The 26,074-nt window shown below is 34.9% G+C and overlaps 3 protein-coding genes across 3 annotated transcripts; 1 reads left to right on the forward strand and 2 right to left on the reverse strand.

Moving 5' to 3' along the window:
• Positions 1-1,394: 1,394 nt before the first annotated feature.
• LOC134269561 (neural-cadherin-like) lies at positions 1,395-6,422 on the forward strand (the record flags this gene model as incomplete). The annotated part of the gene is made up of 9 exons (XM_062751762.1): positions 1,395-1,622; positions 1,898-2,090; positions 2,236-2,414; positions 2,624-2,918; positions 3,208-3,400; positions 3,511-3,761; positions 4,087-4,215; positions 4,389-4,493; positions 5,787-6,422. Coding segments are annotated over 9 exons (1,830 nt in total), but the record flags the coding sequence as incomplete, so codon positions are not given.
• Positions 6,423-9,429: 3,007 nt separating this feature from the next.
• LOC134269558 (uncharacterized) lies at positions 9,430-12,666 on the reverse strand. Its single transcript, XM_062751760.1, has 3 exons — positions 12,631-12,666; positions 10,643-12,081; positions 9,430-10,190 (listed from the first exon to the last, which is right to left on the reverse strand). The coding sequence occupies exons 1-3, from the start codon at positions 12,654-12,656 to the stop codon at positions 9,601-9,603; spliced, it is 2,055 nt and encodes a 684-aa protein (XP_062607744.1). The 5' UTR covers positions 12,657-12,666; the 3' UTR covers positions 9,430-9,600.
• Positions 12,667-17,359: 4,693 nt separating this feature from the next.
• On the reverse strand, positions 17,360-19,099 carry LOC134269559 (uncharacterized). The gene has a single exon (XM_062751761.1). The coding sequence runs from the start codon at positions 19,069-19,071 to the stop codon at positions 17,407-17,409; it is 1,665 nt and encodes a 554-aa protein (XP_062607745.1). The 5' UTR covers positions 19,072-19,099; the 3' UTR covers positions 17,360-17,406.
• Between the last annotated feature and the right edge of the window lie 6,975 nt (positions 19,100-26,074).

Here is a 26,074-nt window from a genome sequence, read left to right on the forward strand (position 1 = left end):
TGTTTTGTAGTATGTGACATTGACAGAAGACCACTGTTTGTGTTATTCTGACAATCTGTGTTTTTTAGTTTTTGACGATGACAGTAGACCACTGTTTGTGTTATTTTGACAATCTGTGTGTCTTGTAGTTTGTGACGATGACAGTAGACCACTGTTTGTGTTATTCTGACAATCTGTGTTTTGTAGTTTGTGACGATGACAGTAGACCACTGTTTGTGTTATTTTGACAATCTGTGTGTCTTGTAGTTTGTGACGATGACAGTAGACCACTGTTTGTGTTATTCTGACAATCTGTGTGTCTTGTAGTTTGTGACGATGACAGTAGACCACTGTTTGTGTTATTCTGACAATCTGTGTTTTGTAGTTTTTGACGATGACAGTAGACCACTGTTTGTGTTATTTTGACAATCTGTGTGTCTTGTAGTTTGTGACGATGACAGTAGACCACTGTTTGTGTTATTCTGACAATCTGTGTTTTGTAGTTTGTGACGATGACAGTAGACCACTGTTTGTATTATTCTGACAATCTGTGTTTTGTAGTTTGTGACGATGACAGTAGACCACTGTTTGTGTTATTCTGACAATCTGTGTGTGTTTTGTAGTATGTGACAATGACAGTAGACCACTGTCTGTGTTATTCTGACAATCTGTGTGTGTTTTGTAGTTTGTGACGATGACAGTAGACCACTGTTTGTGTTATTCTGACAATCTGTGTTTTGTAGTTTGTGACGATGACAGTAGACCACTGTTTGTGTTATTCTGACAATCTGTGTGTGTTTTGTAGTTTGTGACGATGACAGTAGACCACTGTTTGTGTTATTCTGACAATCTGTGTTTTGTAGTTTGTGACGATGACAGTAGACCACTGTTTGTGTTATTCTGACAATCTGTGTTTTGTAGTTTGTGACGATGACAGTAGACCACTGTTTGTGTTATTCTGACAATCTGTGTGTGTTTTGTAGTATGTGACGATGACAGTAGACCACTGTCTGTGTTATTCTGACAATCTGTGTGTTTTTTGTAGTTTGTGACGATGACAGTAGACCACTGTTTGTGTTATTCTGACAATCTGTGTGTGTTTTGTAGTTTGTGACGATGACAGTAGACCACTGTCTGTGTTATTCTGACAATCTGTGTGTTTTTTGTAGTTTGTGACGATGACAGTAGACCACTGTCTGTGTTATTCTGACAATCTGTGTGTGTTTTGTAGTTTGTGACGATGACAGTAGACCACTGTCTGTGTTATTCTGACAATCTGTGTGTGTTTTGTAGTTTTTGACGATGACAGTAGACCACTGTCTGTGTTATTCTGACAATCTGTGTGTGTTTTGTAGTTTGTGACGATGACAGTAGACCACTGTCTGTGTTATTCTGACAATCTGTGTGTTTTTTAGTTTGTGACGATGACAGTAGACCACTGTCTGTCAGCGGACAGTTCTGAGGGACAGGATCAGGACAGAGCGCCGTGTGAGAGCAGTGGATTGACTCGCGGTGAAAACATCTTCCTGAATGTTAACGCACCTCTACAGATGGGAGGGCGGTATGATGACACCGATTATCCCAAGGGCGTCAGTAACGAGAAGTTTAAAGGCTGCGTACGGAACATGAGACATAATGGAGAGGTACAGTGATAAACAGATTTAAATCATTAGAATATGATGGATAGAGATCATTGATCTTTGAAATATCACAGATATCGTATATATCTATACGATATATATTGAAATAGTACAGATATTTTATAAACAAATCGAAAAATGATATTTGTATTTTTGAGAAGAGAAGAATATTATTAAATTTTATTTGAATTCACAGTTTCTTTTACATGACCATTGAAATTAGATGATTAAATGTTGTTATAGATTTTATTTTTAAGATTTCTTTTGCTTTCTTTCAGTTGTATAACTTATACACTAAGAACTTTTACCCTGGAAGTCATGACAGCTGTCCTGATGAGGACAATGCCTGCCAAGGTTCTGTCGATCAACCAAAGAAATGCGGGGAGAATGGGAAGTGTGAACTGGTGGCCCTCCCACAAACCACGCGGTGTATCTGCAACCCGGGCTACCGAGGCACCAGCTGTGAGACAGGTACATTGTGTTTTAGTGTTCAGTAAAGAGCATGCATGTAAAATATTAATGCTATCTTCAATTCTGGATTATACACAAAATGCTACTAAATTAATCAAAGAAAATGAACTGTGGTGTTAACTTATTTGAACACTTCCCTTTCTAGCGACTACAGAGAAGTTTTTCCTGACCAAGAGTTACATGGACTGGGCTCTACAGCAGCAGTTCCACGCCAGTCTGAATACAAGGAGAATGGACATCCAGCTCATGTACCGGACACGACAGAAACACGGCATGATTTTCCACGTCACTGGCGAGGGCATCGGAGAGTTCATCAAACTCGAGGTAAAGTATTATGGCCTGTAGAAAACATCTTAAAATTTCTAACATTTCATGTTTGAAAAATACAGTTTCAGTGGCAGATTTCAAGATTTTTGCAAGAAAATTCTTGTTATAAAGATAAAAAATTCCCAAAATATTTTGCCCCAAAATTCTATTACTATTAAGAGTTTCTTTACTGAAAGGCTATAGAATTTTGTGTCCTTTCATTACAGATTGTAGATAATGTGATACAAGTTCTATACAATCTGGGAGATGGAAACAAAGTCCTTCAGATGGTTAATGTCACGGCAGCAGATGGATATTGGCACACACTTTACTTCCAGCGTCGAGGACGAAGCATTGTTTTATCACAGGACGGGGGTGAAGGTCCAATGTTTGTCGAGACGAGTGTGGACTCTAAATACCAGGAACTGACCGTTAAACAGAATCAGATATACGCTGGGGCAGAGGTCAGCTACGAACACTCTAAGACCATTGACCAGACCAATTCTAAAGACCTAGAAAACTGTAAGTAATGGGGGATCTAGAAAACTGTAAGTGTTAGGGGATTTATCAAACTTAAGTATTGGGGGATCAAGAGAGCTATAAGTGTTGGGAGGGGATCTTTAAAACTGTATGTGTTTTGGAGATCTAGAAAACTGTAAGTGTTTGGGGATCTAGAAAACTGTAAGTGGTGTGGAGGGGGGGGGGGGGGTGTCTAGCAAAATTGGAATTGAAAGGATCATTTTTATACTTATTAATACTTATTATAGTATATAATATTTCGTATTCAACTTCTGTGTTCTGGACATTTCAGCCTGTCTGAATGACATCCGTATGGACATGAAATGGTTCCCGATGACTGCCACAGAGAATAGCCAGAATAACGACATCAAGATGGTGGCCGAGGCACAAACAACGAACAACTGTACGCGTGATGACTGCGCGGGAAATATATGTGGAATGAACGGAAAAATCTGTATACCTCTATGGGGCATGCATAAGTGTGTGTAAGTAATTTTATCAGTCATTTAGATTATATTGATTCAGATTTGTTTTTTTTTTTTTTTTTTTCAGGCGAGTCCTTATAAATCTATACTATATTACCTCCCTTTAACAGGTGCCCCCCTCACCACCAGGAGATAGGCGGAAAGTGTGTATTTATAGACTACTGTCAGAATTCTCCGTGCCACCACCTGGCCACCTGTGTGTCAGATAAAGATAACACAGAGTTTGGTTATTACTGTAACTGTCCCCCCAAGATGAGCGGTCGTCTGTGTAACGTGTACAAAGAGCCAATCGTGGTGACGGAAGCTTCTAGCTCGGTTTGGATCATTGTCCTGGCTGTTATATTGATCCTGCTGCTTATTGGTGAGTCAGCCACTTGGGGCTCTCTTAGTTTGAATATCTGCTTGTATCATTTAGGGCTTGTTTAAAACTTTTCGGTTCTGACATTATCATTTTATTGCAATAATCTAAAGAGAACTGAAAACCACACTAGTTTTTTTTTTTATTTATATATGTGAGGTGTCTCCATATGAGTGAAAAATTCTCAAGATGGACGTTAAAGAATATAAAATAAATCAATTTATCTATGTGTCTTGGTACTTTAAAATGGCATTTTAGATTATTTGTACATAAGTATTACTGATTATAAATATGATGACTCCTTTAAAATCACCTTGTCCTTTTGTAGTTGTGGCGATTATTCTGGCGTACTACATCAGACGCCGCAAGGCGCAAGATCAGGAGAACATCATGAACTACGAAAAAGACGACTACGACATCCGCGAAAACATCGTAGATTACGACGAGGATGGGGCGGGTAAGAGAGACGTGCACGGAAGTGCAGATTAAATATTATTTATTTAATACATACATATATTTCAGTTGAAAGTTTATTTTGATACTTATTCAAAATAAATTTTTCATTGTATTTTGTACACTGTGAGTTAAAAAATTGAACAGATCAATGAAATAATTTTTTTTCTATGACAGGTGAAGATGATCACGAGGGATACGATATAAATAGACTGAGGAAACCCGCGGACATGACAAGGATGGATAAACCAATCATGGCCACCCACAGCAGGCCTCTTAAATGTACAGTCAATTCTCGAATTATCGCCATTCGATTCATCGCCATTTTCGCAATACCGCCATGATTTCCAAAGAACGTTTTTCCTGCTATATAAAATTCTCTTTATAACGCCAAATTCGCATACCGCCATCCGCCACCCTGTTTTCAAAACAAACGTCCATTTTTAAGTGTCAATTATCTCGATATACCGCCACAGGTGCGTGTGGTCAGTGAAGCGCGGCTAATTGGTTGACGCTATCCCTGTTGTAAAGCATGCAAAGCCAGACAAGGTACACGCAATTAAAAAATTAAATTAGAATTAAATGAACAAACAATTTTAATATGAACTGTTACAATGATTTTGTTCTGTCGTTTTGTTTAAAAAATCATTTAGTCACGGCTTCGCCACGAAAGCGGTAGTTGTGAAAGTACGCTGAATACGCTATTATTTTGATGATCTCTGCTTTAAACAATGCCAAGTTTGCTTAAAATGATTATACGGTATAAATTGTAAACGTTTCACGAACAATGATGCCATAAACAATAAATTTATTCAAGAAACTATTTAACGTACGGTCAGCAATATATCACGACGATCGACCCAGCATGTTTTTTTTTCAATATCAGACGTTCCGATTTACATGTACATAAATCCACATGTACATGTCTTTATTTCATAACTGCACATTTTGTTTTAAACAAATTGTACATAAAAAATTACTTGAAGTATTTTAAAATTTAGAAATAAGTTGTGCATACATGTAATTGTAATTATAAGAATAGAAACGCTTTATAGTATTTCTAAGAACGGTAACTCTACTTCTTGTTTCCTAAAATATGGGAAATTCAAATCATCGCCAAATTCGTTATACCGCCATGATTTCTTAATTACAAAAGGTGGCGGTTTATCGAGAATTAACTGTATGTAACAATCTTATATTTATATTGCATATCCATACATTTATTATCAAAAGCAACATACAACATGGTAGAACTTACGAGCTCATTCTTGTTATTATTCAATGTATTGTACATGTACATAAATTCGCATATTCAAAATTTACTGCAATCACTTGGTATTGAATTGTTGGTATATTCATGAATTAAAGCACTTGACACAAACACGTCATATAATACATTTAGAAATAAAGCACTAAAGGTATTTTTTCAAGAATTCTATATTTGCACCAAAGCTGCTAAAGTATGAAGTTCGCTAATTTGTGTACAGGTACAGGAATATTTGACAACATATTGTAATCCTGTATTGTATGATGACGTACTAGCTGAGTCTATAATTCCTCTGTTTGTTTACACAGCTGGGCCACCAGGAGGTACGGTAGGGGACTTTATCACGGATCGCCTTGACGATACAAACAACGATCCTGACGCCCCGCCCCACGACACGCTGCACGACTTTGAGTACGAGGGGGAGGGAAGTGATGCTGGCTCACTGAGTTCTCTAAACACGACATCTTCCGGAGGAGACCAGGATTACGACTTCCTCAACGAGTGGGGACCAAAATTCTCCAAGTTAGCGGACATGTACAATAATTATGAGGACGATTCAGACTGATTAGGCTAGGGGAAATTTTAAAACTATGCAGGAAAAATGAAAAATGTCAATATGTTATCAAACTGTAAATGGTGAGAAAGGAAACTATTTAATGTTATCTTGAGGATTGGTAGTGGTCAGAATTACCTGTACTAAGAATTGGCACATTGATGCAGTTATAATCAATTAAGACACTCTGATGCAATTAAAATCGATTTAGATATTTGAGGAAGTAATGATCAATTAAGAATTTTTATTGATTTAAAATCATATAAGAATTTTAATAAAGTTTACTTATAATCAATTAAGAATTTTGATTCACTTAAAATCATAAAAACATTCATAAAGTTATAATTAATTAAGAATTTTGATTCGCTTATAATTATTGAAGAATTTTGATTCACTCAATATAATTATTAAGAATTATATATATAGAATTTATTCTTTTGTATTGATATACATGAATTAGTTATATTAATATAGAAAAATCATGACTTACATGTATTTAATACTCTGAAATTTATACTAAATCAGGAATTACCTACAAAATCAACATATATTAAAAAAATTAGATTGATTAAACATGGTAAATCAAGTTTGATTTAAATTTGAACAATATGCACTTTTGCGTTTAGGTATAAAATACTCATTTGATATTGTAACCATTTATACATTAATCATGAGATTCTAATACAGATCAAACTCTTGACATCTTTAAACATTTTATAGCATTTTTATATTGTGTTGTACAGTCCATTATAAATGGCTGAGTTATCTGTATTCTTGTGTTAATCAGTCAAACTGTCTCTTAAATTTGACACTAATTTGGAGGTCACTGGGGTCATGTGTAAAAGGTCACAGTTGTGTGTGGGTCATCGTCATGGTAACACTGTAAACATACTGTGATAATCATGTATTGTCTTTTATCTTTTGTATATAATTTATCAGTGCTAGCCTATGTAAAATGTTTATCATTCATTGTCTTGTATGAGTCTGAGAGAAAAAAATGAATGTATTTTTTTAAAATCACAAATTCTTGCAGGTAGAGTGTAGTGTATTTGATGAAAATTTATTACATGTTTGAAAGTAAGCTATTTACACAAGTGTATTAGATTTAATCTGCATGTCACTCATTTAAAAAATCCATTGCCTAATTTTGTACAATTTTGTACATCTTGACCAATTTCTATACATCACATTATGGTTGTGGTATTATTTTTTTCAGTAGAAATCCCACATCGTTTTGTTTAGATATTCACTAAGTTACATTCCCGTATACATGTATAAACATATCAAAGACTTATCTTTTCTATAAGGTTGTGCAAGATTTTTTTCATGCATCATCACTGATATTTTTTGTAGTTAAAAGTCATAATATTTTGTTTTATTCAGTATTTTTCAATATGTAAATTATTGTGAAAATATTTTAGTAAAATAAATTTTTTCAACATAAATCATGAGATAATATTTGAGTGTTTGTATGTACAAGGTTTTCCTCTTGGGTAGATAAGGACACAAGGTTTCTCCAAGTACCAGAGTTGAAGCAAACTTTCCCACACCACAACCATTTGTATGTATACAACAATACACATTGCAATACAAAACTTTTTTTCTCTAAGCCAGATTATGATTGATTTTGCACTATAGACTACTAAGAAATAAGTTTCCATGCTTCATGTTTTAGTCCCCTACTGATAAAACTAAAGGGGAAGCTGCGTTGGTTTCCTCATCGTCTTTCTTTCCCATTTAGTTTTCCTGCATATTTTAGGTCACCTGAGCCACTCAGGTGACCATTTACTATTCATTGTCATCCGTTGTCATGACGTGCGCTAAGATTTGTACATTTTCAGCTTCTTCTCTGCATTAACTCAGTCTAAACCAATTTTTGCACAAAGCAATCTATGGGTGAAATTTTCACATCTGCACCATGGTATTAAGCAGATGAACTACATGTAGTTATGATGAGCAAGGCTGCCTCTTCCAGAATTGTGAATTCCAAGACGGCATGATCAGGGGTACCATAGAGGGGGTTTCTAATTATATACTAAAAATGAATTGATGCTTTGACATCTGCTCCTTTGTGTAATCAAACATTTATGATGAGCAAGGGTGTCTCTTCCAAATTTGTGAAATGTTTGGCCAAGATTCCTGTGGGGTAGGGGATTACTGGTTATTACTTATTAGTGAAAACAATAATTGTTCCCTTACTCTTCTTATTGAGTATTAAGTAATTGGCGTATAGTTATGATGAGCAAAGGCACTTCTTTCAAAATCCTTATTATAATGGCCTTGGTTTAAACATGATTCAAATTCAATCGTTGCTACTTGGTGCTCTGGTGACCTTTAAAGCCCATGGGTATCTTGTTAAAAACATTTTCATTGTTTTATATCAAATGTGAAAATATCGATTTTATTAAAACATGTTTCTGTTTTCAACCCAACATAACCAACTGCATTTTCAAAAAAAATCTGTCCTACCCAACTGCATATATTGTGTTAGTTTGCGAAAATGGGTTTTCCTACAGAATTTATAGTTTATAATTTGATTTTTTGGATAATGTAAAATATAGATGAGAAACATGCAACTTTACAAAATCGTATTGATATTTTTTTATTATCCCCCCCTTTAAAAGTCACAACCACTCGCAATGGCATAGGGAAGATGCCTATCGGTTTTGAGGTCAAACGGTTAACACTTTTGTTTCCTTGTGACATCTGGAGTTGCCTTTTAGCTTTTGCAATGACATTTTATACCACACTCCCTATGGCATAAAAAAGATCCATATTGATTTTGAGGTCAGGAAGTCAAAGGTCAAGGTCATAAACTCATACATTCTGTGTGTGAGTATTACTTTTATTTCTGGACAATAACTCAAGAAGCTAAAGTGTTATTGCAATTAAAGTTGATATCATAATTCACTTTGATTCCTCCTGCCTTTCGAAAAGTGCCCCTTTGTCCCCCTCCCCTGATTAATGCATATTTTTTTCCTTCAGTGGGACACAAATTCTCTGACTGAATTAGTTTGTTTATCTAAAGAATCCGAGGCTTAATTTTAATGAAAGCTGATTCTTCAAAAATTACCAACAGATTATGTATGTTGTAAGTATTACCAGCGACGTGTAGGTGGAGCCAGTAAAATGGATGTTTGTGACTGTTTAATCAGAATTCACATTCGTAAATACAAAGTTGAATTTTTGTAAATCAAATACTAGTACACCATTGAGTGTAATGTTATAAGATTGATCTATGAAAAGCTTTCCCTCTTCTTAATGCCTCAAATACCAGTGCATTAGCAAATCAAAAAGTGTTTTACAAAAACAGTTGCATTAGAGTTCACATTTAAACAAATATGAACAAAAAATGACAATGTGACACTCAGATCTCTGGAAGTGTATTTTGTCTTCTATATACACACACAAGGGTTTGCCAAACTTCTTTATTTCTAAATGATATGTGAGCTTTAAATAAATTAAATAATGGTCATTCAGAAAATATTGTAGAGAAGAAATATTCACATTATAAGTACTACCAGATAGGATTCTACAAATATTTCATTTCTTTCACTAATCTAGACATCTTAGTGACAAGTTCCCTGTATTCTCATTTCTGTAGCTGTGTGTATTTTGTGGTGTGGTTTTTGCCTAAGAGATTGTTGGAATGAGTATAGTGCAGCCTGGAGGTTCCCTGTCACCTGTTGACAGATCCCCAGAATCTGCCACGATATGTCTCTGGATAGTAAAGGTATAATCTGTCCCTGATCATAGTAAACTAGGGTGTGTAGATCATCTAGAGCTGTTTGTACTCTCCTTGTGTCTACATGTCTGTAGCAAAAGATCTCTAGCATGTATAACAGAATAAATTGTGGGATACATAATACTGACAAATTGTCCTGTAAACTAGACATTTGTTCTGGTAATAACTCATTGATGTAATGAATTTTATTTTCAAGCAGGATATTGCAAGCTACAGCCTGTCTCATCTTTGTAGACCAGGAATGTCCCCCTACAGCCTTAGTATACATCTCTGAATCTACATTACCAATATATATCACATATGGCTTTGCTAACTTGACCTTGCTCATCTCTATAATTGTTAAAGCTTCCATGTATCTAAGTGTCTTATAAAAATACATGGCTATGTATAGCATATCAGAAATACAACCAAACTCAGCAGGCGCGGATCCAGAAATTTTTCAAAGCGGGGGTTGAAGTATTTTTCAAAAGGGGGGGTTGAAGGCGAAAAGAGCTAAACACGTACGTTGTACACATACATATAGTTAAATAACTCAATAGAAGATAGATATAGGGTGGAGTATGGTTTTTGAAAGTGGGACGTTGATCAAACTGGGGAAAAGTACTTGTATACATTACCAGAAAGTTTTTGAAAAAGAAAGGAAAATAAATCTCCGAACCTGAAAGTCCTATTTTGTAAAGGGATGGGGTTTTATTTTGTTTTTACAACCGAATTTCTTTATATATTACAACATTAGCCTTTGAACTTATATTTTCTATGGTAAAAACACAACAAAAAATTGGAACTTTCTTATTTCTCTTTCTTTTTTGCAAATCCAAAGGGGGGGTTGCAACCCCCGTAACCCCCCCTCTGGATCCGCCACTACTTAGCCGCTAATTTCAGCATGTGGCAGGAGATTTTGTCAGCTCTATACCTCAGTTTGTTTTTATGTGTGTAAGTTTCCATGTGTAACAAAAGAGCTGCTTTCTGAAGGACTGCCGCTGTAAGTTTCTGTAGCATCACAGCTTGATACTGTGTAAGGAGGGGTAAGCCTTTCATCTGTTCTATTGTATGTAGAGACCTCATACAGATTTCTAGGTTTGGTATGTAAAGTGAGTCATATGCGTAAATCTCTTGAACATGTTGAAAGAGCTCTCTATCAAACTTTGCCTCAGAAATCAGAGTATGTTCGTCTGTACAGATGGACAGGTGGGGGTTATGGAGGACATTTATAATGCAAGACCTAATGGAGGGACTATGTAGCAGGAATGCTAAACCTTTCTCAGACAACCCATACAGTCTTATAAATAGCTGATGTTGCGCTTCACCATGGACTTTACTCAGAAACATGTTATTTTGGGGAATGAAAAAGTTTGGACAGACCCCCTCGTACACCCACTTAAGGATGAGCTTAAAGCAGACCCAGAAACACTCCAGGAGAGTTTGTGGACACCAGTGTTGTAATGTATTCTGTTGAATTACCCAGAAAACTGCTGTCTTCATGTGATAGGAACACAGTAATTTATCATCATCATCACCTAGTCCATTGTTAATTATTTCTCTTAAGAATAATTTAAGCAAGCCGTAAGTTAAGAATTGACAGTGATTCATAGCACACACAAGTTTGTGTTCTGCAAGAGAGAAAGAAATTCTCCATTCATTGTGCACATAGTGTCCTAGTGTATGTCCTATTGCTACAAAGTGACACCCATTTGTGACTAGATCATCAACAACATGAGGCTGGGGCCATGACTGGCACCTGTCTACCCATGAGGAGGGACAAGGCCAAAAGTCACTAACAAAACAGAGGGCACAATCAAGTTCTAGCGTGTCCTCTGACAAAACTACACTGACACAGGGTCCATGTGGAGTGGGGTCAGGAAAAACTGCAGAACTCCAAGTCTTTCCGTATTTTGAACTAGATATGTAAAGCCTGTTATTTTCTCTAAAACAAGTTCTTTGGATGTTTTGATTCCTGCTTGGTGACAGTAAATATAACAATGTGTATCCTTGTGGACTATCAGAACAGTCACAGAGGATCAGTGTATGCCTGTGTGTGTTGTAATACTGAGATTGAGATAAGTCCCAGATCACACGGTGTTTTTGTGACCACATCATAAAGTCCCTATCTGATCCTTTCAGTCTGAATCCTTCTCTGTAACTTCCGCTGACCATCAGACTGTCATCATCGCTTGTTGTCACATGATCTAGCACTGCATCCCTGATGTCCATCACATCTCTCCTCATGGCCACCAGCTGTGAAGTCCCAAGTTTATCACACAGTCCCATGAACACTGATTCAGACATACGTTTTAGGACTGCCTTTCTAAAGACGAATAACGAAGATTTTATTTTTTTTTGATAAATTGTATATGATACTGGTATACACCATATATAATTGCTATTTTAGTAAATTATTCAATATTTACATAATTTCGATGATTAAATATTAAAGTTATTTATATCTTGTTCTTAGCCTTCTAAGCTTTCGAAATTCTTATTTCTTTCAAAGTTGATGTAAATTACGTTTAACATGGACCTCATGCATGATTGGTTTTCAATTTATAATAAATTCATAGGCGTCGAAATGGGGGTTAGGGGGGCTGCACCCTCCTTGGTTTATTGCAAAGATAGACCTAATATAGGGAATGAAAATTGGGGTTAACTTTTTTTGTTGGCTAAGCCCCCCCCCCCCCCGCCACACACACACAAACATACTTAAACTAGTCACCCCACTTTCAATTTGTTGACGCCTGTGAAATTTTCAAAGAACAAGAAGTTGAAAACAGATCTGCTAATTGTACATAAAGTTATCACATTGTTCACTGATACAGACAATGTAAATACTTAAAGTACAATATACATTAAAACTTACATTGGTGACGTGCTAATGGGGTCCATTTTTACAGGTAACGATATGAAAAGTATCAATTGCTATATATAAATAGTACAGGAAAACCCACTAAATCCACTTTCATTTTATAATGACTATTATAATTGTAAGATAAGATAAGATAATATTTATTTAAAGTCGGGTATATCAAACAATAAACATTAGCTGTGAAGAGCTATTTTCCGACTACATATTAATATTACATAAAATACAACAATCATATACATGTAATTATAATAAACAAGAAACATCTTTTAAAATTTTACATCACACTACTAAAATATCAGTATTACTCCGTGGTGCTTTACAATGATATAGTATTCATCACATTTAGACCAACATCTGAAAATAAATTAAACCCTCTTTACCAGTTTCTACAAATAAAATTAGCGACAAGCACAGCAATTACAACAATTTCCGTACTAACTATTTATATTTGATTTGATCTGTTTAAAAGTAATATTTTCAAAAGATTGTGGTAAAGAATTCCAAAGTTTGGCGGACTCATATCTAAAAGACTTCAACCCATATGTTGTTGATCTTGTTTTTGGGAAAACATGTGTGTTAATCTTTAACTTGCTTAAAATTTCGGAATTTGTTTATATAAAATTATATTGTTTATATAAATAATCATAAGACAGACATTCCCAACTCTACACCCTATGCCTGAAAAGTTTTGGATAAAAAGAAATCATAAACATTATGCTTCTTTTTATGCATAACGAATCCTCTTGATTTTATGTCACTCAGGTGACCTTGTATATCTGTTTTCATCTTTCGTCATTCGTCTTCTGTTTTGTGTTAATCATTGAATTCATATATTTGGATATCGTCGGTCGTGGCCTTGCCGATAAATTGAATAAATAGCGCGGTATAATAATTTGTCGGCACTGCCAGGTGTGTTGTATGACCGATGATATCCAAAAATATGAATCCAATGCTTATATTTACATTATCTAATTTTCCATCATTATACATGTAATTGTTTAATTTGCTTATCTTTAATGTGCATTTCGTGCCCTTCGTAAATTTTGTTTTTAATAAACCGAAGAGCCATTTGATACGTTGCTTAGTTAAAGAACGCAAACGAACATTAGGTGGAAAAATATGGCAAATTTATCATACCCCCTCCCCCGCTTGAAAAGCGGGAGAGTATACAGTAATTGGTATGTCCGTCCACACGTCTGTTTGTACGTTACGCTTTGGGGTACCAATCTCTTATTCACAACTCCTCTCATACCACTGAATGAAATTTGATGAAACTTTCACAGAATCTTTATCACTTATTGTCAATGTGCACCTCCTATTTTACTTTCTGATTCGACACATATTATGGGTTTCTCAAAGCAAACCATGGATACTGCCTTTCTTTCCATATGGGAGGCGAGGTATCATTTAGTTCGGTTTTAAACTGGATATCTTGATGAATAATTATTTTCCTATTTTTTATAGAGTTTTGGCCATTTAAAAGTTTTAAGGAAAAGAAGCCGGATTTTTATTCGTTTTCCACACTTGACCTTGTTTGCAGATATTAAGCTGGTTTTTGCTATGTGGGTCTTCCTTCAAAAGTTTAAGATCAACTTATAATAGGATGAGGTCACCAAAATTTCGTGCACGAAGAGGTCCTGTAATTTGCTTAAGTTGTGGACAAGAAGGACATGTCAAATATGGATGTCGTGTACGCTTGCACCATAAAAGGAGAACTTTAAAATGAGGAGGCTAACTATGACGAGACGCGGGAGATACCGTATAGCGGGTTATTTTAGCAGGGTGCTAAATTTGGCTGATCTTGGCGATGGTAGTCCGCTAAAATTTCAATCGCTGAAATAGTCAGTACTCTTCTAAGTGTTCAACTGCAAAGAGATGAGTCACTGTATCTGCTAAAATAAATGACGCCAAAATTAATGGCATACCTTTGAGCAAGTAAAATGCCAAAATTTACACTCGCCAAGAAAACCCGTTATACGGTAGGTCTGATCGATTATTCAATAGCGTCACAATTTGGAAGGAGTGCCAGCTAAGTTTCATTTAAGATTGAAGGTGTAAAAACACATGCACTATTGGACACGGGTTCAACAGTTTCTATAATGGTAAAAAGTTTTTATGAAGGACATATTGCTGAAAAACCTATTCAAAACAGATGACAATATTTCTATTCTACTTTTCCTGAATGTTGATGACACAGACTATTATTTGTCAGTGCCAATTTTACTGTGAACAAATCATTAGAGCCTTAATAGAAGATGCTTAAACAGAATTTGATGATATATTCTACAGCGAGCAGAACGTCAGACAATTTGGAACCTCATATTTAGATGTATTTGTTTTAGGGAGAGATTCTTAAGGAAACATTATAAAAGACCTGCTGTTATAAGATCATAGGGAACGTGTATTCATTCCAGCCAATACAACGCGTGCAGTGAATATTTAAGGCTTTAAAGGTTTGAGGACAAGATGTTTCCATATAATTAAACAATTGCTATTATTTAACAGACCAACAACTTGAGCACAATATCAGAGGTAGATGTGACACCAACCTTCCATCACATATGACTACCGAAGCAGAGATTCTCTATCAATCATAATTAAAGAGGAAAGAGATCATCTAAAACAACTTTTAGATGCAGGTATAATACGACCATCGATATTCCCCCTATTCTACCAACATCGTACCGGTTAAAAAAAAGAACGTCGAGTTGAGAGTGTCTGTGGACAATAAACAGAATTACTAAGAAGGACCGCGCATATGCGTTGCCTAGAATAGGGGAAAACGTTTGAAGAAAGTTTGAAGAACCTGATTGGAAATAAATCCCTTAGGATGTCAAGTCTGGATACCACCAGGTTGAGATTAAATGAAAAAAAAACACAGCTTTTACTGTAGGGGCTTTATGATTTAATGAGTTTGACAGAATGCCTTTTGGTTTGTTCAACGCACCCGCTACCTACCAGAGGTTGATGGAATAGTGTTTGGGAGAACTGTACCTAAAAATAACTATTTGTTTTATATTTTTAAATGTTTAAATAATTTTCTCAAAACATTTGAGGAACATAATAGAGATATTACAGCCTGTGATCAACAAACTATGGAAGACAGCATTACTGTATTGTAAAACTTTCTCTCAAGAAAAATTAAAGTATGTCGGCCATATAGTGTCTGAGAAGAGAATTGAGACAGCCCCACAAATGCTCTATCATACGGAACAATATGATATCTAAGATACTGATACATATACATCAGAAGTTTGTCAGGCTAAACCATCTACCATGATCAAATACTTCGGATTTATTATCAGTATTCACAAATTTCACTACGTCGATTGACAAAAAATATGCATTTATGAATACTGACACTTAGTGTACGCGTTATTATTTGATAACTGTTATTGTATGAAAATCATAATTTGGAAAAAAGTCGTGTAAAGAACGCACGGAGATGATTTTTGATTTCAGTCAAAGGTAACGAAGGGGGATCTTTAAGAAAGGGGAAGCTGCAAAATCTAACTAAAGACTTTTTGCAATCTGGATATTGTTAAAAATGAAATCACCATAAAATATGTTGAAAATCACATTTTGTTGTCATCTGTTTATAAAAAAATTAACTTGGCTCCATATCCTACGATAACATAAGCGTTGAAATAATTTCTAATATTTTTGCATCTTGTTACAAATGAAAAATACCCTTAAAAATACAATGTTTTCTTGCTATTTTGGTAACAGGGCGGTTTTGTAAGCTTTGGAATTTCCGGGAAAATATGTTTAAGGACAGGTAGTGGTCAGAATAATCCGTACTGAGAATGGGCACATTGGTTCAATTATAATAAATTGAAAATTTTGATGGAGTTATGATTAATCAAAAATATGATTAACTTAAAATCATTTACGAATTGTGATTAATTTATAATAATTAAGGAATTTTTTTTTCATTAAGATATAGCCAATAAAGAATTTGTATTAAGTAATAATCAATTAAGAATATTTTTATTCATTTACAATCATTAAAGAATTTTGATGCAATGAAGAACATTATAGAATTATAGAAAGAATTTATCCTTTTGTATTGATACAGATGAATTAGATATATTTGATATAGAAAATCATAACTTACTTGTATTTGATACTCTGAAATGCGAAATGGGAAATTACTTACAAAATCAACATGTAAAAAAATAGATTAATAAAAAAAAAATAGTTAATCAAGATCAATTTAAATTTGAACAAAATGCACTTTTGTTTTTAGGCATGCTATTTTCAAATTATTATATGCAATGAGTCTTCTCAACAATTACTGAATGAAAATAAATATTATTACCGATCAAAACCAATGTAAACTGACGAAGCTTAAAAACTATAAATCAGTATTTTGCAATATTTGTTTTGTGTAATCAGCATTTTTGTGACCATTATTATTTTTTGAACTATTGTGATTTCAAAAACTTTAACTCTCCCTAATGCCTCAAACACCAGTGCTTTAGCCAATCAATCAAAATCTGTTTTACACAACAGATGCATTCAAGTTCACATTTTTCAGTGGATATGAATAAAAAAAATGACAATGTAACATTCAGATTTCTGGAAGTGTATTTCATCTTCTATATTTACACAAGGATGTGCTAAACTTCTTTAAATTTTTAAAATGTTTTGTGATTTTATATTCAATTAAATGGACATTTACAAAATGAAGAAGAAAATTTCAAATTGATAATTGTACCAGATAGGATTCTACAAAAATGTCTCATTTATTTTACTAATCTAGACATCTTAGTGTGAAGTTCTCTGAATTCTCATTTCTGTAGCTGTCTGTATTTTGTGAAATGGTCTTTGTCTGAGAGATTGTTGGTATGAGTCTAGAGCAGCCTGGAGGTTCCCTGTCACCTGCTGACAGATCCCCAGAATCTGCCACGATATGTCTCTGGAGAGTAAAGGTGTAAACTGTCCCTGATCATCGTGGACTAGGGTCTGTAGATCATCTAGAGCTGTTTGTACTCTCCGTGTGTCTACATGTCTGTAGCACAAGATCTCTAGCATGTATAACAGTACAAAGGGTGGTACAAATAAATAATTCCAGTGTCTCTGTGGAGCAGACTGTTGTTCAGGTATCAGTTCAGTGATGTTATGGATTCCATTGTAAAGTATGATATCCCCTGCTACAGCCTGTCTCATCTTTGTAGACCAGGACTGTCCCCCTACAGCCTCAGTATACAACTCTGTATCTACATATCTATGAATAACATAAGGCTGTGTTAACTTGGCCTTGATTATCTCTATAATAGATAAAGCTTCCATGAATCTAAGTGTCTTATAATAATACATTGCTATGTACATCATGTCAGAAATACAACCAAACTTAGCCGCTAATTTCAGCATGTAACAGGAGATTTTGTTAGCTCTATACCTAAGTTTGTTTTTATGTATGTAAGTTTCCCTGTCTATTATAAAAACAGTTTGCTGAAGGACAGATGTTGTAAATTTCTGCAGCATCAAGACTTGGTACTGTGTCAGGCGGGGTGAACCCATCATCTGTTCTATTATATGTAGGAACTTCATACAATATTTTAGGTTTGGTATGTAAAGTGAAATTGCGTCATGTGTGTCTAACTCCCCTAATAGTTGAATATCAAACTCAGTCTCAGAAATCAGAGTATGTTCATCTGTACAGATGGAGAGATGGGGGTTGTGAAGGACATTTATAATGCAAGACCTAATGGAGGGACTATTTAGAAGGAATGCTAAACCTTTCTCATACAATCCATACAGTCTTATAAATAGCTGAAGCTGTGCTTCACCATGGACTTTACTCAGAAACATGTTGTTTTGTGGAATGAAGAAGTTAGGACAGACTCCCTCATACACCCACTTGAGGATGAGTTTAAAGCAGACCCAGAAACACTCCAGGAGATTTTGTGGACACCAGTGAGGTATTGTATTTCGTTGTGCCACCCAGAAAACAGCTGTCTTCATATGGTAGGAACACAGTAATTTGTCACCAGTACTTATGGCATTATCATTGTTAATTATTTCTTTTAAGAACAATTTCAGCAAGCCATAAGTTAAGAATTGACAGTGATTCATAGCACGCACAAGTTTATGTTCTGCTAGAGAGAAAGAAATTCTCCATTCATTGTGCACATGATGTCCTGATGTATGTCCTATTGCTACAAGGTGACATCCATTTTTTACTATCTCGGAAACAATATGAGACTTGGGCCACAAGTGACATCTGTCTTTCCAGGACGCAGCAGGTGGAGGCCAAAAGTCACAAGCAAAACATTTGGCCAAATCATACTCTATTTCACCTGAAGAATCATATTCCTTTTCCCAAAAATAAACCCCACTGACACAGGGTCCATGTGGAACGGAGTCAGATAGGTATGAACACCAAATCTTTCTGTATTCCGAACTCGATATGTAATATTTGTTATTCATTCTAATACAAGCCCTCTGGACATGTCTGTCCATGCTTAGTGACAGTAAATTTAGCAAAGTGTATCCTGGTGGACTTTCAGAACAGTCACAGAGGATCAGTGCTTGTCTGTGTGTGTTGTAAAACTGAGACTGAGATAATTCCCAGATCACACGGTGATTGTTTGGCCAAAACATAGTGTCTATATCTGATCCTTCCAGTCTGAATCCTTCTTTATGACTTCCACTCGTCATCACACTATTCTCACCACTTGTTCTCCCTAATCGAGTTTCCACCATATCACTGATGTCCATCACATCTCTTCTCATGGCCACCACCTGTGAAGTCCCAAGTTTATCACACAGTCCCTTGAACACTGACCCGGACATATGTTTTAGGGTTGTATTCCTAATGACAAAAAACAGGGAATTTATATGTCTTGATCAGTTGTTACGCACCATAATTAGGTCATCTGAGTAAACTCAGGTGACCTATTGCTATCCGTTTTCGTCCGTCGTCGTTCGTCGTGAGTTGACATTTGAACATTTTCAGTTTCTTCTCTGAAACCACTGAACCAATTTCAATCAAATTTAGCTTCTTGTGTTAGGGCGGGGCTCTATTTATTATATATAGTGAAAACACATGATTTTTTTTGAAAATCTTCTTTACTGCCCCTGGATATTAAATACACTAACTAAGTTCATAGTTTTGATAAGCAAGAGAGCCTCTACCATAATTATGAATTTTATGGCCCCAGGGTCAAGGGTCCTGGTGTTGAGGGGGGCTCTATTGATTATATAGTGAAAATACATGAATACTTTGAAAATCTTCTACTCTGCTCCTAGGTATAAAATAAACTAACTAATTGCATAATTATGATGAGAAAGAGTGCCTTAACCATAATTGTGAATTTTATGGCCCCAGGGTCAAGGGTTCTTGTGTTAGGGAGGGGGGCTCTATTGATTATATAGTGAAAATACACAAATTCTTAGAAAATCTTCTTCTCTGCTCCTAGGTATAAAATAAACTAACTAAGTGCATAGTTATGATGAGCAAGAGTGCCTCAATAAAAAATTGTGAATTTTATGGCCCCAGGGTCTGGGGTTCTGGTGTTAGGGTGGGGCTCTATAGATTATGTAGTAAAAATACATGAATTCTTTGAAAACCTACTACTCTGCTCCAAGGTATTAAATAAACTGACTAGGTGCATAATTATGATGAGCAAGAGTGTTTTTACCAAAATTGTGAATTCTATGGTCCCAGGGTCAAGGGTTCTGGTGTTGGGGGGGGGGACTCTATTGATTATATATTGAAAATACATGAATTCTTTGAAAATCTTCTACTCTGCTCCTAGGAATTAATTAAACTAAGTACATAGTTATGATAAGCACGAATGCCTCTTTTAAAACTATGAATTATATGGCCCCAGGGTCAGGGGTTCTTGTGTTAGGGGGGCGGGGCTCTATTGATTATATAGTGAAAATACATTAAATATTAGAAAGTTTTCTTCTCCGTCTCTGGGTATAAAAGCTGATGAACTACCTTTATAGTTATTATCAGCAAGGGCCCTAATCTTGCAGACTTGTGAATTTCAAGGCCCCAGGGTCAGGGGTGGGATGGGGCTCTACTTATATACTGAAAATGAATTTATTGTTTGAAATCTGCTCTTTTGTAATTATAAACCATTTATTTATTGATTTTAAGGGTGCCTTTTAAAAATTTGTGCAATGTGTGGACCTTAAGGGTCAGGGGTTTAGGTCACAGTGTTAGGGGCACTACTGATTAGTTGGAATGCATTTTTTGTTCCCCTACCCTGCGTATTCAGTCAAAAGGCTAAGCAACTGCTAAGTGTATTGTTATGATGATCAATGGTGCCTCTTTCAAAATTGTGAATGTCACATACCATCTGGCTTAAAACATTAATCAAATTCAATAACTGGAAAGTTGTTGCATAATGCTCAGGTGACCTATAAGGCCCGTGGGCCTCTTGTTTTATGAATGCCATTTTAGTAAGTCATTCAATACTTACTTAATAACGATGACTATAAATTAAGATTATTAATATTTTACTTTATAAAACATGTTAAACTTTTAAATTCTATTGCTCAATACTGATCTCAAATATATTTTAATGTACCCGCATGATTCAATGTTCTCAGCTTATAATATAGTTACAGTACGTAACAACAAAATAGAGCATGCTTATTGTATACAAAGATAATCAATGCATCACATTAATTATTTACTGATACAGACATTAAAACTTGTTTTAATCACATTGAAACTTACATCGGTGAAATTCTAAAGGGGTCCATTTCTATGAAAATAACCAGGTGCTATAAATATATAATTAAGCAGCCATTAATAAGTCGACAATACGCTCGTGCGGGGCACGAACTATCCGAGGAGCACCGAGTGGTTACTTTGTTGATGATGCGATTATCTAAATATAGAGATGTAAACAATGAGTGATCTGTCTGTTATATATATATATATATATAAAAACTGCAAAGGTATTAAGGATCCCCTGCCGGTTGTTTGTTGTTCAAAATATATGTTCTTAATTAATCATATACAGGTACATGTTGCCTTCTGCGTTTATGATCGATGATCTGCGCCAGATGACATAATTATTATAAGTAGATCAACGCATAATCTAGGTACTGAAAGTACTGATAACAGTTGATTATAAAATTAATTCGATGGATGATAGATTGATTGTATATTGTTTAACGTCAATCTTGAGAATTTTTGACTCATATGGAGATGCCACCACTTGCTGGTGGAAAGCTGCAATTTTTTTTTACTTATACTCGCCACCCATTGAGCAGAGAGGGATCTTTTTCGAGCCAGCACCCGGGACCTTGGTTTATACAGTCTCATACTAAGGACCTGTCTCTTAGTCTTTTGGTGGGATTCGAACCTGAATTCGATGTATGTAACCTTGCCCAATTTTCAAATCATAATTATATTAATGCTTCCTGATCATGCTGATTGTTGTAAGTGAGAAGTAAATGCATAAGAGGATTTCGTGATCCTACAGAGTCAAAGCAGTATGGTTTGTTCTACTGTAAATCACTTTTTATTCACGAGAACTCTATTTTTGCATAACTAAGCGAGACAACGTATTCGCAAAAATTCTTTCTCAATTTTACTGAAATACGTCATCAATTCATAGCAACTAAAATTACAAAATGTAAATGTTTTAACTTAAATGTTGTTTTTCTGTTATTTCTTGGATCCACGCCTTGGCAGATCATTACTGCTAGAAATTGGGTCATAGGTAACTGCCTACCAATTAATTAAATGTTCCGGTCCATTTGTCAGTATTTGAGTGCATACTTCTTAAATGACTACATTGGGCATCAGGCAAGTGTTTGTGGTGCCTACTGCTTTAAAGTCACCAAACTTTGTCTAAATCAGTTAAATCAGTTTTCTACAAATTCCCCTAGCCCGAATCGTGGAGTGTAAACTGCTGAATACATTACCATGTTGAAGATGCTTTTGAGCAATATTTTTTTGAATATGAAACAAATTATATACATTAAAATCATATGTCATGGAATTATTATACTGTCACAGACTTCTCCTCTTGCTCTGGCTGAGATATTTAGCAGCATTTGTTGATTATGCTAATATGCTCCTGAAATGACGTATTTTCTTGCATGTCTACAGTTTTCTTTTTAATGATATAGTCAACCATAGAACCTGCAACCAATTTTTAATGCAATTTTATATAACAGGCAAAAAAGTCATTACATCACTTTTTCTATATTATTAAAAGTGAGATCATTTCTTCTAAATTATTGAAATGAAGCCAAAAATAAAATATATTCTTAAAAAGCAGCTGTAAATTTAAGGTTGGCAAATTGGGAATCTTATTTCAGATGATTTCTGAATGCGTTAAGTAAGTCAAATGTGCCTTATCTCTTGAAACAGCTCAATATCAAACTCAACCCCAGAAATCAGAGTATATTCATCTAAACAGGTGGAGAGATGGGGGTTGTGAAGGACATTTATGATATATTAGATCTATTATGGAGGGATTGGGTAACAGAAATGCTAAACCTTTTTCATACAATCAATAGAGTCTTGCAAATTGAAGATGTCGGGCTTCACCATGCACATTACTCAGAAACATCTTCTTTTGGGGAATTAAAAAGTTAGGACAGACCCCCTCATGCACCCATTTAAGCACTAGTTTAAAACAGACCCAGAAACACTGCAGGAGATTTTGTGGACACCAGTGTTATAATGTCTTGTTGAATTACCCAGAAATCTTCTATCTTCATATAGGAACACAGTAATTTATCACCATCACTTTGTACAATGTTTATTATTTCACTTAAGATGAATTTAAGCAAGCCATAGGTTAAGAACTGACAGTGATTCATAGCACGCACAAGTTTATGTTCTGCAAGAGAGAAAGAAATTTTCCATTCATTGTGCACATGATGTCCCAGTGTATGTCATAATGCTACAAGATGACATCCATTTTTTACTACCTAATCAATAATATGAGGTTAGGGCCATGAGTAACATCTGTCTATCCATGAGGAGGCAGACGGAGGCCAAAATTCATTAACAAAACAGAAGGAATGATCAAACCATCCCCCCACCAAAAAGAAATTCCACTGACACTTAGAACAATAAAACTTTCTGTATTCTGAATTGGAGATGTAATACCTTTCATTCATTCTAACACAAGCTCTCTGGATGACTCTGTTCATGCTTGGTGACAGTAAATATAACAAAGTAAATCCTGGTGGGCTCTATGAAAAGTCACAGAGGATCACTGTTCGTCTGTGTGTGTTGTAAAACTGAGACTTGGATAATTGCCATATCACACGGTAATTATTAAGCCATAACATAAAGTCTAAATCTGATCCTTTCATTTTGAATCCTTCTCTTTTAATTTTTCTATTCACCGTATTTTTTAAATTAATAATTTATTTTTAATTACGAGAGAGAGAGAGAGAGAGAGAGAGAGAGAGAGAGAGAGAGAGAGAGAGAGAGAGAGAGAGAGAGAGAGAGAGAGAGAGAGAGAGAGAGATATGAGGGACACAAACATATGATAATTTACAGTAAGACACTTTAAGTTTTCCAACTATTCCCTGCCAGTGGCTTTAAAAGTCATCATATTTACACTTTTTTAATTTCTATTCAGTATTGTTTAATATGTAAATTATTGACAAAATATTTTAGTATAGGTAATTTTATTCAACATAACTCATGGGATAATATTTGAGTGTCTGTATGTACATGGTTTTCCTCTTTGGTAGATAATAACACAAGGTTTCCCCAACTTTCTCACACCACAACCATACACACGAAATAAAGTATTGCAATGCCACCATTTCCTCTCTTAGCCAGAGTATGATTAATTGCAATATCAAATATGACTTTTATGTATTCCTCATAATACCAGAAAATAAAATTATTTGCAAATTTATACTGCATTAGCATTATAAACAACAATAAAACTTTTCAATTTATTTAAAGGTTGCTAGTTTGATCCCATACAGCTGGTTATAAACAAATCACTGTTCTCGATGAACTTTTCAATTGTGACGTCATTTTGGTAAACATGACATATTTCACGTGCTGTGAGAGGCAGATTTAGCAAAGATAATGTGTTTTATTATAAATCAGAATATTATTTACAGGTTTTAAAAAGGCTTTTAATACCAAATTGAATGTAAAACCTTTGTTCAGGGTGATTATTTATCAACTATGGAGAGAATGTATTTAAATAATTTTTTCGTGTTTTTATGATCAGGTTAGATATATTTTACATTGAGGTGCCTCATTAAATCCTTCTTTTGCATAGGCATACACTAAATAGATCTTAATCATTTTTTGATTATAAAAAAGGATACGTTCCTTAACTTGAAAAGTGCTGAAGTTTTTCTTTAAATCGAAAGTGTGACTATATAAGGACACAAAATATTTGGTGAAAGTGAATTATATTTTGACATTGGCCTTGAAATTTACTTGAAATTTTAACTATTAAAACCGGAATTCCTATCAAATCAGCAGCACTTTCCAGAGAGAACGGAATATACAGAAGTAATTAAAAGTTTGAATTTTTCAATTTCAAATAGGGTATGCCCTTGTGATTTTGAAATTTGTAAATGACCTACATTCAGTACACATACTATGCAGTTTTCGCGTGACTTTCCATCGATGGGACCAAACTTCATACAGTACAGAGTAGGTTATAGTAGGCTATTTCCAAACATATTTAAGTTCTGTAATAATAAGCCGAATAAAAATAAATTTAGCATTAAAAACAATTCCCGTTTTTGTACTTCTATTATTCGTTAATTTCTCATAGTCAGCCTTAACAGTGCTGCGAATCAAGCTATATGATAAACATGATGACTTTAACTTTTCTGTCGTCAACTTCCAATCCCTAATGTATATTTTCCGCAACTTCCATGGAATTCCAAAGCATATTCCATGGAATTCCATGGAATTTTTGTTCCGCGGAATTCTCAAGAATTCTCCGGAGTATTGGGACGGAACTTTTTTCGGAATGATTTGGAATTTTTAATCTAGCCTGGAAAAGAGCGGAACAATGCCAGAATGGAAATTTGCGGAGGAAATCCGTGGAATTCCAGGATATTTGTAAATCTAAGGAATTCCATGGAAATCCATGGAATTCCAGGATTCCAAATACATGTACAAAGAAAACTGAAATAATTAGTGCCAAATAATTACAAAAAAAATCGATAACATCACAATGTTTCATAGATCAAATCTATATTTTCAAAATAAAAAATTAATTGTTTCTTTTACAATGTTTTTTGAGACAAATATTGCATATGATATAACTCTCAGATGTACAATATAAGCACACTTTCATAAAATATTCTCACGGAAAGTATTCTACATTAAAGGTTATTTACAGAGAAAATATGATTACCGGAGAATCAGTCACCTTGGTTAAATTAATGATAATCATGTTATGATATACATGAATTTAGTAAACTCCAGTCTGCATTTTCTAAAATAAGAAGTAAG

Source organism: Saccostrea cucullata, unplaced genomic scaffold (genome assembly GCF_032062105.1).
Source record: "Saccostrea cucullata isolate Sc308-1 unplaced genomic scaffold, CSIRO_AGI_Scuc_v1 ctg20559, whole genome shotgun sequence".
In the NCBI taxonomy this organism is placed as follows: Eukaryota; Metazoa; Mollusca; class Bivalvia; order Ostreida; family Ostreidae; genus Saccostrea; species Saccostrea cuccullata.